We start from the raw sequence: 14,295 nt of genomic DNA, 5'->3' as shown, positions 1-14,295 counted from the left end.
TATATAATTGTTTCAAGTCATCTTGTCGCACATCATCTATTATTCAAATTTTATGTTTGATATTAATTAATTTATTAGTCGAGAGACCTTCTAAACTTATTCTTGAAAACTCAACGATCAGAATAGTTAATTTAAAACATATTGAGAAAATATTAAAAAGAAATCAACAAAATAGGGATCAATAATATGAACAAAATAAATAAATAAAAAATGAATAAGCAATTGAAAATGGATTTAGATGTCAAGTGTGAAAGGTGAGAAATGGCTTGAAAAAACAAAGCCAAAAAACAAAGCCACCCGCCAAGCAACGGCTCACTCAATTATTTGGTAATCTTGAATGTCAAAGGGCCGTGTTTTGCCGACCTCAAACCTACAACCAATCACTCCTATTTTAGGAGGAATACCGACATGCAAAACACATCATTTATATACTCTTACATGTTCTCATTTAATGTGTTTTAGGGACTAATTTACAATTTTATTCTTAAGATTTGAGTTTTATTTCAATTTGGTTTCTGAATTTCAAGATTTTACATTTTTAACCTCTATTCACTTCCAATCACTGACGTCAATTTTTATTAATTAATTTAAAGTTATTATGAAGTGAAATGTTAAAAGTGATCGAAATAATGAAAATTAATTAATTATAATTCTTTTAAATATTTTTAATTTATTAACATAAGTTAACTCTAAAAGTGAAAAGTGAGTATTTATTGAAAAATCGAGTTTAAAAGTATAAATCTTGAAACATAGGACCAAATTGAAGAAAAACTCAAATGTCAAAGATAAAATTGTAACATTTTAAAAACGAACTAAATAGAAACTAGACACAAAATATAAGGATTAAAAGGGTATTTTTTTTTTTTCCAAAAGTTTATAAGTCATAAATTTATATTTTTTAGTAGTGGGATTCTGGGCAAAGTTATTATTTAAGAATTGAAGTTAAACATATCTTTTAAGAGATTTTTAAAAATTTGTTCTCAAAAGAGTTTAGATTTTTCTTTTTAAAAAAAGAAGAAAATATGGTTAAATTTATGAACTTGAATTCAAATCTAATATATTATATGTCAGGAAATCGATATAAAAAAAAAGCGTAATAAAAGTTATACAAAGATTTACATCAGTCATTAACAATGTGCTAGTTACGTCCATAGTCATATGAAGAAAACAATTTAGTCCTCCAGAGTGTCAAGTAACATTCAAGATATTACAACATTATAAAATAAAGGCCAAATATCAATTTATAGTCTTAAACTTTGAGGTTTGTATAAATTAAAATTTTGAACTATTAATTGATATATTTATAAAAATTCAATAAATTGATACGGTTATTAGTTTTTAAGGTTTAAATTGATATAACTTTTAGAGGTATAAATAATTGTTCTTAAAATAAATTTATTATTATGTTTTACATACATTATATTAAAAGCATATTAGATACAAATTATGGAATACATTTTCTGATTTTTTTAATCTTTAATTGTTATTTTTTTTGCCCTTTTCATAAAAGATTTTAATTACTTTTTCAACCATACCGAAAAGTGAAGCTCAAAAGAATTTTAACCGTCGTTATCATTATTTTCTGCTACGTGTAGTATAATTATATTTGAATTTTCTTTAGATTAATTTTACTATATTATCGATACATTAATTTTTCTTTTAAAAATTTGTTTTGTTATTATAGTCCATGCGAGGAAAATATTATAAATATTATGATAATTTTTCAAAGTGTTATTGATGTGTCTCAACATTACACGTTATTAGTGTCCATGTAATTCACCTCTTATTTGCCAAATTGCTTATAAATAGTGATATTATGTTTAATTTATTTTAATATTTATTTATTTTATTATTATATTTATTTTAATATTATATTTTATTTGTATCTGTGTTCTTGTTGTGCTCCTCAAGTTTCCAATACATTATCAGCACGACCTCCTATCGTTTTTCTCGTGAAGGTAGGTCATAAAGGTATGTCAGTTTTTCTCTCTTCGTTATAATTAATAAACTAAATGTTATTTTACATATTTAATATATATTAAATTTCTAATATATAATATTTTGTAATAGTATTACTATGAAAATATTAGAAAATTATAATTTGTAGCATTTGATATTAATGGTAACAATTATTTGTCATTAGTGTTTGATGCCAAAATGCACCTGGATGCCATAATAATGTGATCATTAGAAAATAATTTTTCTCCCTAAAACTCGTTGTAAATGGATGTGAGGCTCCAAAATTTTAAATCAATATGCTAGAGAAGACATTTTTTCTACATTTCGGATGTGCTCCTGCAGTAGCAATATCGAGAGAAATATTTTTAAAGTATTTTGCACTCATTTGATGTCTTCTCGTGGCTAAATGAAATAACAAATTATTAATTTAAAAAAGATTTTTAAATCTCAGCCAACTAGAGCAACAACATTCCCTAAAGTGAATGCTGTAAATTTTAATAATCATGGATGAAAAATCATGAATCTCAACCAACTAGAACAACAACATTCCCTAAAATTGTGAATTTTAATAATAATTATGATCGAGGTCGTGACCATGGCAGACGAAGAAATAATTATTATTTTCGTGATGGTCGTTCTAATCCTTCAAGTTTCAAAAGAACCACACAAAATGATGATCACAAAGGAAAAGTTTCACAAGATAATAGTTCAAAAGGTGTTGAAAATAAATGTTTCCGATATGGAATGTCTAGGCATTGGTCATACCTGTCGTACGTCAAAACACTTAGTTGATCTCTATCAAACATCCCTGAAGGAAAGAGAAAAAAAAATGTGGAAACAAATTTTGCATACCAGGTTAATGACATATTGGACCCATCCTATACGTCAGGTTTTTGGACTAGTAGTCCGAACACCAGAAGGTGTCAAACCTGTGAGATACAATGGGTATTTGTGAGAAAAAGAAATGAAAATAATGTGGTCACAAGATATAAAGCAAGACTAGTTGCACACGGTTTTTCACAAAGATTTGGTATCGATTATGAGGAGACAGTGAATGCAATTATACTAAGATATTTAATCGGTTTGACTGTGTATGAAAAATTGAAGATGCATCTTATAGATGTAGTCATAGCATATTTATATGGATCTCTTTATAATGATATTTATATGATAATCCTATAAGGATTTAAAGTACCTGAAATATATAAATCAAATTCTCGGGAATTGTATTCGATAAAGTTATAGAGATCATTATATGGATTGAAAACATCATAATAAATGTCATACAATCGCCCGAGTGGATATTTGTTGAAAGAAGGATATCAAAACAATTCAATATGTCCATGTGTTTTTATAAAGAAATCACAGTTAGGATTTGTCATTATAGTGTATATGTTGATTATTTAAATATAATTGGAACTCTTGAAGAGCTTTCAAAGATAATAGAATATTTTAAGAAAGAATTTGAGATGAAAGATCTCAAAGAAACAAAATTTTGTTTTGGTTTACAAATTAAGCATTTAGTAGATGAGATATTTGTTCATCAGTCAACTTATATAGGAAAAAAATTTGAAAATATTTTATATGGACAAAGTACATCTATTGAACATTCCAATGGAAGTTCGTTCACTAGATGGACAAAACACATCCATTGAACATTCCAATTGGTGCACTTATGTATCTTGCTAATAATACTAGACCAGATATTGCATTTTCAGTAAATTTATTAGTTAGATATAGTTATTCTCCAATAAAAAGACATTGGAATGAGATTAAACATATACTCCGTTATCTCTAATGAATGATTGATATGAGTTTGTTTTATTCAAATAAATAAAATTTTGATCTAGTTGATTATGCAGATTCTGGATATTTATCTTATCCACACAAAGCTAGATCTCAAATAGGCTATCTATTCACATGTGGAGGAACTGTTGTATCGTGGCAGTCAGTGAGACGACCATAACGGCTATTTTCTTAAATCATGTTGAAATTTTTGCAATTCACAAGGTAGTCGAGAATGTGTATGACTAAGATTAATGACTCAGTATATTCGTGAAACATGTGGCTTGTCTTCTAATAAAAATCTTCCAACAATATTATATGAAGACAACACAACATACATATCACAAATCAAAGGAGAATATATTAAAGGAGATAGAGCAAAACATATTTCATCAAAGCTTTTATACATTCATGATCTTGAAGAAAATGGTGACACCATTATACAACAAATTTGTTCAAAAGATAACCTAGCAGACTTATTTACAAAGGTGTTATCTACCAAAATCTTTGAAAAACTGGTGCACAACATTGGAATGCAACGACTTAGAGATCTCAAGTGATGTTTCCATGAGAGGGAGTAAATATACTTTTCTGGAGTAAAAATTATATGAAATAGGTACTATTTTTCCTTTACTAGGATTTTTTTTCCCATTAGGTTTTTTTCCTAGTAAGATTTTAATGAGACATATTATTATAATAGATGCTCATTAAATGCTCATACTTAATGCCAATTGACCATGTGTCATGCCTCTATTTCCCAAAGTATTGTTCATGTGTCTAGCATTATTAGTATCCAAGTAATCAACTTCCTACTTGTCAAGTTGCCTATAAATAGTATTATTTTGTGGGTTTTGGAAGACACACATTGAACAAATTACATGAAAATTTGAGAAAGTGGAGAATTTAGTGAAATTTCTTATTTTATATTTTGCTAATTTAATTTAATTTGTTTATTTATATATTATGTTTAATTTAATTTAATATTTATTTAGTTTATTATTATATTATATTATATTTTATTGGTATCCATATTTCGGTTATGCTCCTCAAATTCACCAGAAAAGAGAAATTTAGATTGTGTTCTTATATTTTTATTGAATGCAAATTTCTCCCACTCTTTTTCCATCTTTCTTTTGTAAAATATTTATCCAATTGCATCTCTAATAATATCTAGTCTTTTCATAGTTCCACATTAAATTTCTAAAATTCTCTAGACTTTTTCTTTATTCGAGTTTGAATCAAAATCAATCCATTAACTCCATCTTTCTATATGCACCCCTTTATTGAACTAGTGTGTATATCTAAATTTTGAGAAAGAAAACACATTGTATCATCACTAATTATAGACCATACAACATAATTATTATTTTTCTAACGTCAAAGACCTAAGTTCTCAAACCTCATCTCTCATACTTGTTGAATTCAAGAAAAAAAAAATTCATCAATATATTTTAGTACAACGATTGCAATGATGATAGATTGAATCCCTAACCTCAATGAAAAATGTGCATGTTAATTACTATTAGCGTAACTTCACTTTGACCAAAAAAAAAACTCTATAAAATTATAATTGACATTTTTTTAAATCTAATATTTTATTAATAGAAACCCATTGAATACTTTATTTTAATTTATTAGTTATTCGGAAAATAAACCTTAAAAATTAAAAAAAAAAAATTGTAACATTGAATATAAATATATATATATGTAATGAGAGAGAGAATGAGAAAGGGCTAACTTTGGACGGGCAAAGTAAGATAGTAAGCCAACTACCTTAGTTTAAATGAACCAAACCAAACCCACTTCATGGGTTTTGGGGTTATAAATTTGTCGAGGATATTAGGTTATGAGATGTTTTGAAATATAAAAAAATGAATCAATTAATTATTAAATATAATCAAATAGCACTGTCTATCAATGATGAGCAGTAATATTTTGTTATATTTAAAAATATTTTTAGTAGTTTCGTTATTTAAAATAATTATTCTTTCAGTTTTAAGTTGTACCATTTTCTTTATTGTTAATGACAATGTAAGGATAAATTTGACTTTTTCATTTTTTTTATTTTTATTATATGATTATGTGAATTAACACTTCTAACTTTTTAGTCAATGACACTTATAACTTCTAAGTATGTATTTAGATTGATAATTAACAAATTCATATTATGTATATTGTTGGTATATTAGGACTCCTCATCAAATAAATCAATGTTATTGAATCCATAAAGAATATACAACAAATTTGGTATATCGGCATTTATATTAGGTATAAAAAATATTTAATATATAAAAGATAGGGGTGTTCATGGTTCGGTTCGATTTAGTTTGGGGCTCAAACCAAATTGAACCGTAAAATTCAGAAAGTATTTTCTTTTGAAACCGAACTGAACCATATATTCGTTCGGTTTCATAGTTTGTTTTCAAGATAGAAATGCTTTACGTGAGAGTCCTAAGTCCAAGTTCGCATTTCGTCTTTTGTCTCGTGAAGTACCTTCATGAGACTTCACGAGACAAAAGATAGATTTTTGCCTACATGCGGGCTAACTACGTGTAATCAATGGTATCTGGAAAGAAAATGAAATCTGAGGACAAAAAATAAAGCAAGAGAGAAAGAAACAATGGTACCTGGAAGGAAAATGAAATATAAGAATGGAGGACGGAGAGTGAGATGTGAGATCTGAGAGGAGAGTGAGAGGCGACAGACGGGTCATGACAATGAAGAGTTTGAGATAGAGAGTGAGTCGCGGAATGAGATATGAGAGGAGATTTGAAACCATAAGGATTAAGGAAAATGAAAAACTTATATATATATATATATATATATATATATTATATTGCTTTTTAGTATATTTATTAAAAAGTGGTTTGGTTTGGTTTCAAATCGGTTTTTAGATTTGAAACCGAACTAAACCATCGATTCAGTTCAATTCTAATTCGGTTTAGCATTCGATTTTAACCGTTTCAATGATCACCCCTAATAAAAGATTAACATTTAATAATATACAACAAACCTCCCCTTAATAAAGGGCTAAGAGGTCATGGGATCAATCTATGGTGACCATCTACTTAGAATTTAATATTCTATTAGTTTTCTTGACACTCAAATGTTGTAGAGTAAGGTAGATTGTCCTGTGAGATTAGTCAAGATGCACTTAAACTAGTTCGAACATTCATGAAAATTCTTTATATATATAAAAATTAAAACATTTAATCTTACCTCTGTAAAAAAAAAAAACACAACACAATTTATAATATACGTCATTGGGTATATTATGTCGATGGTATATTAACAATCATAATCAATTATATTATATGAACAAGTATATTAGACTTTTTATTTCTAATATGGGTGGAGGACCTCTAGATTGTGCTATTTTTGCAAAATTGAAGAATAGTGACGTTTACAAATTATTATCTTACTACACCTAATATTAACCATATAAATTCTAAGTTGCTTTATTTTTTTAACATAAAAAGAATATTTATGATATTTCCATAAAAATCGAAAAAGAGAGTAAATTAGATAAAAAAAAAAATAGTAAAAAAAACAAAAAGGGAAAAAATGTAAATTGAATTTAATTTAAAAGGAGGGAAAGAGGAGAATGGATGAGAATGAGTTGAAAGTAGGTGATGAATCAAGAAAATCCAAACCGTCGGATACAAGCAATGGCGACAAATAAACGACTACTAATAAAATAATTAATACTTTTCATTTTACAGTTGATATTTAATTTCTTTCTTTCTTTTTTTTTCCCCCTAAAGTAAGAATCGGAAACGGTCAAGTACGTGCCTTTTTCTTCCGCATTTTTCTGATTGTCCCTAAACATCCACTACCCATAAATTCGGTTCTCTCACACGGGTTGCTTTTATTATGATTATTATTTTCCCATTTATTAAATTTTCATAAATATATTAATTTATATCTTTTTTTTTTAATTTTATTTATCAATATAGTGTGAAACTGTTGATAGTTTTTATAAGTTAATTAATTTAGACTCTTTATTATAATTACTTTTAAAAATCATTTGTATATTAATTCTTAAATGTAGGTTTTACGAAGTAGACTATTAGAGTAAATGTATTGATGATTTTTAAAGAAAACTTTGTTTAAGAATCTAAATTGATTTGTCTATGAAAATTTGGATGTTTGATTAATACAATTATAAGTTTTACACGAAATTTTTCTAAATGCAACATAATTAAAAGTTTACATTGATATAATTATAAAAGTTCAATGTTTAAATTGATATGATTATTAGCTTATAGTTTAAATCGATACAACTTGTTCTATTTAGTAATAATTTGGTTTTTGTTTTTAAAAATTAAATCTATACACACTACTTCCACCCCTAATTTTTTTTCCTTTGTTATCTACTTTTTACTAATGGTTTAAAAAATCTAAGTCGAAATTTGAAAATTGAAAAGGGTTAATTTTGAAAACTTTTTTTTTATTTTTTTAATTTAGTTAAGAATTGAATTATTGTAGTTAAGGAAGAGATAAATTATTGTAAAAAAGAGGAGAAAATGAACTTAATTTTCAAAAAATCATAAACAAAAAATTAAAGTAGCTACAAAATGGGCCTAAAATTTAGGAGTATACGTTAATATTTTCTTAGAATTTTTTTATTATTATTATTTGAATTTACACAATTCATGTCCTTTTATGGGCTAAAAAAAAATGCAAATTACAACATTAGAAAGGAAAAAGGAAGGCTGGGGGACTTTTACCGAAACAAAAACAAATCCCTTGAATTAATTCTTCCTATTTTTTCACCTTAGCAGTGGGACCCACCAATTATAACCTAATACCAAGAACACAAGAGTGGTTGGTCGTCTTCCCAGTTTCTTTATTTCTCTATAAAAATCTCAAACCAAACTTCTCTGTTTATCTAAGCAATTACTCAAACCTAAATCCATGGCTTTCTTCTCTTCTCTCTGTTTCCTCCTCCTTTCTTCCATTTCCTTATCCCACGCCGCCGGATGGGTCGGAGTTAACTACGGCCGAATCGCCGACAACCTTCCGTCACCGGACAAAGTAGTTCAACTCCTCAAAGACCAAGGAATCGACCGAATCAAGCTCTACGACACTGACTCCACCGTCCTCACCGCCTTAGCCAACTCCAACATCTCCGTCGTCGTCGCTCTCCCCAACGAACACCTCTCCTCTGCCGCCGCCGATTCTTCCTTCACCGACAATTGGGTCCAATCCAACATCTCCCATTTCTTCCCCTCCACGAAAATCGACGCCATCGCCGTCGGTAACGAAGTCTTCGTCGACCCAAACAACACCACTAAATTCCTCGTCCCCGCCATGAAAAACGTTTACTCTTCCCTCCAAAAATTCAACCTCCATAACTCCATTAAAATCTCCTCCCCCATTGCCCTCACCGCCCTCGCTTCCTCTTACCCAACTTCCTCCGGTTCATTCAAACCCGACCTAGTCGAACCGGTCATTAAACCCATGCTCGATCTCCTCCGTCAATCCCAATCTTATCTCATGGTTAACGCTTACCCTTTCTTCGCTTACGCCGATAACTCCGATAAAATCTCCATCGATTATGCTCTGTTTCGCAACAATCCCGGCGTTATTGATTCCGGCAATGGGTTAAAATACACCAACCTCTTCGAAGCCCAAGTCGACGCCGTTTTTGCCGCTATGTCAGCGATTAAATACGACGACGTCCCGGTAGTGGTGACGGAGACAGGATGGCCGTCGAAAGGCGACGAGAAGGAAATCGGAGCTAATACAGATAATGCGGCGGCGTATAACGGAAATTTGGTGAAGAGAGTTTTAACGGGAAATGGGACCCCGTTAAGACCGCGGGACCCACTCAACGTATTTCTATTTGCGTTATTCAATGAGAATCAGAAACCGGGGCCCACTTCTGAGAGGAATTACGGTTTGTTTTACCCTAATGAAGAGAGGGTTTATGAAATTCCTTTTACACTCGCTGATTTGGAGAGTGGAGTTCAAACGCCGGTTAATGGGAGTAAAGTTCAGGTGAAAGGGCGGCAGACGTGGTGCGTGGCTAATGGGAACGTGGCGGCGGAGAAATTGCAAGCGGGTTTGGATTATGCTTGTGGTGAAGGAGGGGCTGATTGTCGTCCGATTCAAGTGGGTGCCACGTGTTATAATCCTAACTCTATTGAGGCACATGCTTCGTACGCTTTTAATAGCTATTATCAGAAGATGGAGCGTGCGGCTGGCACGTGCGACTTTGGTGGTGCTGCTTATGTCGTCACTCAACCTCCCCGTACGTATAAAATTTCCTCTTCCTCTATAATTTTTTTAAAAGAAAAATATATTTTTTGATTGGAGTCTAATTTTTATTTAGTTTTTAAATTTTTAAATATTATATATTTTTTATTCTTAAATTTTTTTAATTTGGTTTTCTAAATTTTTAAATGCTGAAATTTTACGATTGACATTTAAGTTTTGCTTCAATTTAATTCTCGATTATTCACTAAATATTTATTTTTCGTCTTTAATATTAATTTATATTAATAAATTTAAAGTCACAAAAAGAATTATATTTAATAAAGTTTCACTATTTTTTATCACTTTTAAAATTAAATTTAAAATTTTATTTCATAAATAATTTTAATTAATTAATAGAAATTGATGTGAATAATTGAAAGTACTTAATAGAAATTTGGTTTTAAAAATATAAAATATTGAAATCTATAGACAAAATTAAAATAAAATTCAAATTTTAAGAATAAAATTATAACATTTTGAAATTTAGGACTAGTCTTAAGACTTTAAGAATAAAAAAAAGTTTATGTATTTAATTAATTAAATATTTATTGGTTTAGATAATAAGACGATGTCGTTTCAATGGTGCAGAGTATGGAAAATGCGAGTTCCCCACTGGGTACTGAGCTCCGGCAGATAGAGAGATTGGCTGATATTTCTAATTTCATTTTATAATTGACGTTTATATTTTTATGTTATTTTTTTAGAATTCTAATATAATATTTGTATGCAATACATAAATATTAAATTTAATATTAAAGTTGATAGTTGGACTATGCTTCCCAAATTTTATTTCCAACCTCTCTCAATCTTTTGTTTGGATGCATTAATAAACTAATCTCTGTCTATCTTTTTCACCTTTAAATATCATTTAATTCTTGAACTAACAACTAAACGATAATTATGTCTTTTTTCTCTTGTGAAATTTTATCTTTTTCGTTTGACAAGCACGGGCCAAAAAATCCTTCAAAAGAAAAAAAAAATCGGTTTGTTGTCTTGACTTTTTTACATCAAAATTTATGTCAAAGTATATTTTCATGAATATCGAACTGAATATAAAAATTCGTTGAATATAAACAATAAACTACCAAATGTATAATATAAATAACAATTAATTAGCTTAGAGCATAAAATGTTTTTTTTTCCTAATTTTTTAAATAATTTTTTCGTAAATATTTGATAACATCTAACATATTATTGATATTTTCATCAACATTATTTCCGTAATATTGAACGTAAAGAATAAAGGAAAAATCCTTTATATTTATGGAAGCTAATAACTTGTTTACATCACATGGATTTGAATTATTAATTAATTTGAAGACATTTTTACACTCTTATTTTTAAGGATTAGTTTCTTAATTTTAAAAGATATTAATATCACATTTCAAAATAATTACGGAATAGTATATTTTTTAAAATTAGGACAAAAATGTAAGATGCCTCATTCTTTCGTAGTTTTCAAATTAATCCTATTCATTTTTTTAGTATATGATTAAAAAATTCAAAAAATAAATCTGTTCTTTTTAATTTATAAAATATGTTTAATTAAGTAAAAACAAATTAAATTGCCAAAAATACAAAACAAAACGAATAGTTAAATCTTAATATTCTAATACATATTGTGAAATTTTGAATTAATGTTTTATACAATTAGTAGTAAGCCACCTACCTAACCAAAAAACCAAACCCTCTTCATAATGGGTTTGGAGCAATAAATTTGTTGAGAAATATTTCAATTTTGATTTGTTCCATTTTCTATATTGTTAATAAGATAAGGTCTTGTATTCAACGCGCATTTCAAAAATCAAGACCAAGTGGAATTTTGTATATATATATTTATATTATATTCTGTCTAAATTGACCATTCCCAAGAGGATTTCAATTGTCTAATCCTTTTCCTCTCTTAGTTTTTTCTTTTTCTCAACTGATTTCACCAAATGTGTTGACTTGTAAGATAAAACGAACAAAGAAGAAAAGACCTTATAGAACTTGAGGTCAATGAATAAAAAATCTAAAAAAAAAAAAACGAGGACAAAAGAGAACAACCAAACTCGCCTCAAATACTCTAAATAATACAACTCAAAGTCAAACAAATTATAAAAAGAACGTAAGACAATAGAGAAACACATCATACCGAACGATATGACAAATCATTTAAAGAGTTCAAGGTAGCACTATGAACACGAAAGTTATCTAGATAACAACACATCAGATCACCCACAATACTAATCATGGAAGGTGATTGCCTTATTCAAATATAATGTATGATATGAAATTCATAAAAGAAATCATATAATGGCGTATCAAATGTTAAAGGAAAAAAAATGTACTACTCCAAATTCTATAGAACTCATCCTAAATTTTTTTTTTTTGACAATAGTTTAAAGAATGACTACCTAACGAACAATGACAATTAAATTAAGTAAATTGGTGAGGCAAAGATATCTTATGAAACCAAACAAAAGATTATTCAAGTCAATATTATTGGCCTAAATTGTCCTTTCTTTTAAAAATAACACCCATACCATATGTCTCTTTTGATTTTTCATGGGATGTTTGTTGTCTTGTCCTCTAATTTTCAACCTATTTGCATGCAAAATATTTAGAATGATTAAAACGTTTCATAAATAGATGGATATTGACATAGTTCAATTGATTAAAAAATATATATTTTTAACCAAAAATCAAAAGTTGAAAACTTAATTAACTCTTGTATGTTGTTTAACTAACTTTTCTTTTAATATAGCATATTACATTACAAATGGGAGAGGATGAGAATGTAAACCTACCATTCCTAACAGAGAGAAGTACAAATATTTAACACAAAGTTCTTATGGTCTTATTCAAAGTTTATATATATATATTTGATCTCAAAAACTATAATAAATAGCTCCATTTTTTAAAATATTTATAAATATGTAATTTTATAAAGATAATTACAATCATCACGTTTTATTTTTTGAATACACAATTATTAAGATATATTTGTTGATTATCTCTCTTTCTTAATAAATATATATATATATATATATATATATATATATATATATAATATTATAAATTATATATATTTAATTTTACGTTCAATAAATTGCCAATCTCTAATCTCTTAGTTATTAATGCATCTTTTATGCTAGTTGAATTATGCTTATATTGACAAAAAATAATATTTAACTATCAACCATATTTTAAGACAAAAATTAATTTTTAACAATAATTGATGCAATGATGTCAAACTAGAAATATAAATTTGAGTGAGTATTGATTATAACTGATACACAAGTGTTACACTTGAAATTATATTTAGAATCGTGTTGATATAACTATTTTTACGCTAATGTATATACTTGATGAGAATGAACTATACACCTTGCAACAAAAGAATGTGGTTTCTAAACAATTAGTCCTCGTTTGATAACCATTTCATTTTTTAGTTTTATGATTTTTGAAACTAAGTCTATTTCTCTGTTGCTTACCATGATTTGCAGTCTTTGTTAAGTATAGTGGTGAATTCTTAGTCAAATGTCCAAAAACAAAAACAAGTTTTTTAAAAGCTAGCTTTTTTAATTTTCAAAATTTGATTGGCTTTTTAAACCATTGGATAAAAAGTTAGATAACAAAAAAGTAATTTGGGGAGGTGGAAGTAGTGCTTATAGACTTAATTTTAAAACAAAAACAAAAAAATGCAGAGATTGGTTATCAAACGGGATCTGTTGTATTGAGGTGATTTAATACATTTTTAGTCTCCGTTAAACCTTATCTTTATTATTACAACATAAAAATTGCATTTCGATTCACGTTTGAGCTTTGTTGTTCATCATGGTGAAATATCATTTGTTTTCGAGATTCTCCAATTTTATGTTTTTGTTACAAACAACCTCTACAATACTCTAATGAAAATTGTTGCCAATAGAATGAATTGAAGCATCATTATAAGATGATAATGTACTAGTAAAATAGTACTTTTTCAAAACAAATGAATAAAAAGTTCCATTTTTATTACATGAATAGCAACTGCACAAGCACATGTTGACTCATAAATTTAATATAAGAACAAATATATAATTTAAGCATATGAATTGTATAATTGATTATTTATAAATTGAAATTTTATCCATAATGTATTAGGATTTGCTAAAATATCTGGTAAGAAAAAGTTGACTCCTAATAAAATTATGGTTTAACTTTAATTTACATGTCACTTTGATATATTACATGACAATATCAATAAAGCTTAATTGGAAATTTTTACATTTTTTTTAGAAGGACCTTAATGAAATTAAATTTTCA

At 27.9% G+C, this 14,295-nt stretch overlaps 1 protein-coding gene across 1 annotated transcript; it reads left to right on the top strand.

The window, feature by feature from the left end:
* Positions 1-8,603: 8,603 nt before the first annotated feature.
* Positions 8,604-10,798, top strand: LOC120091894 (glucan endo-1,3-beta-glucosidase 13). Its single transcript, XM_039050052.1, has 2 exons — positions 8,604-10,000; positions 10,594-10,798. Exons 1-2 carry the CDS (start codon positions 8,662-8,664, stop codon positions 10,626-10,628), a joined length of 1,374 nt encoding a protein of 457 aa, XP_038905980.1. The 5' UTR covers positions 8,604-8,661; the 3' UTR covers positions 10,629-10,798.
* The last annotated feature ends 3,497 nt before the right edge of the window (positions 10,799-14,295 follow it).

The sequence above is a fragment of the Benincasa hispida genome, chromosome 11 (assembly GCF_009727055.1).
Source record: "Benincasa hispida cultivar B227 chromosome 11, ASM972705v1, whole genome shotgun sequence".
Taxonomy (NCBI): domain Eukaryota; kingdom Viridiplantae; phylum Streptophyta; class Magnoliopsida; order Cucurbitales; family Cucurbitaceae; genus Benincasa; species Benincasa hispida.
Note: the sequence above shows the minus strand (reverse complement) of the source record. Positions and strands in the feature narration are given on the sequence as shown.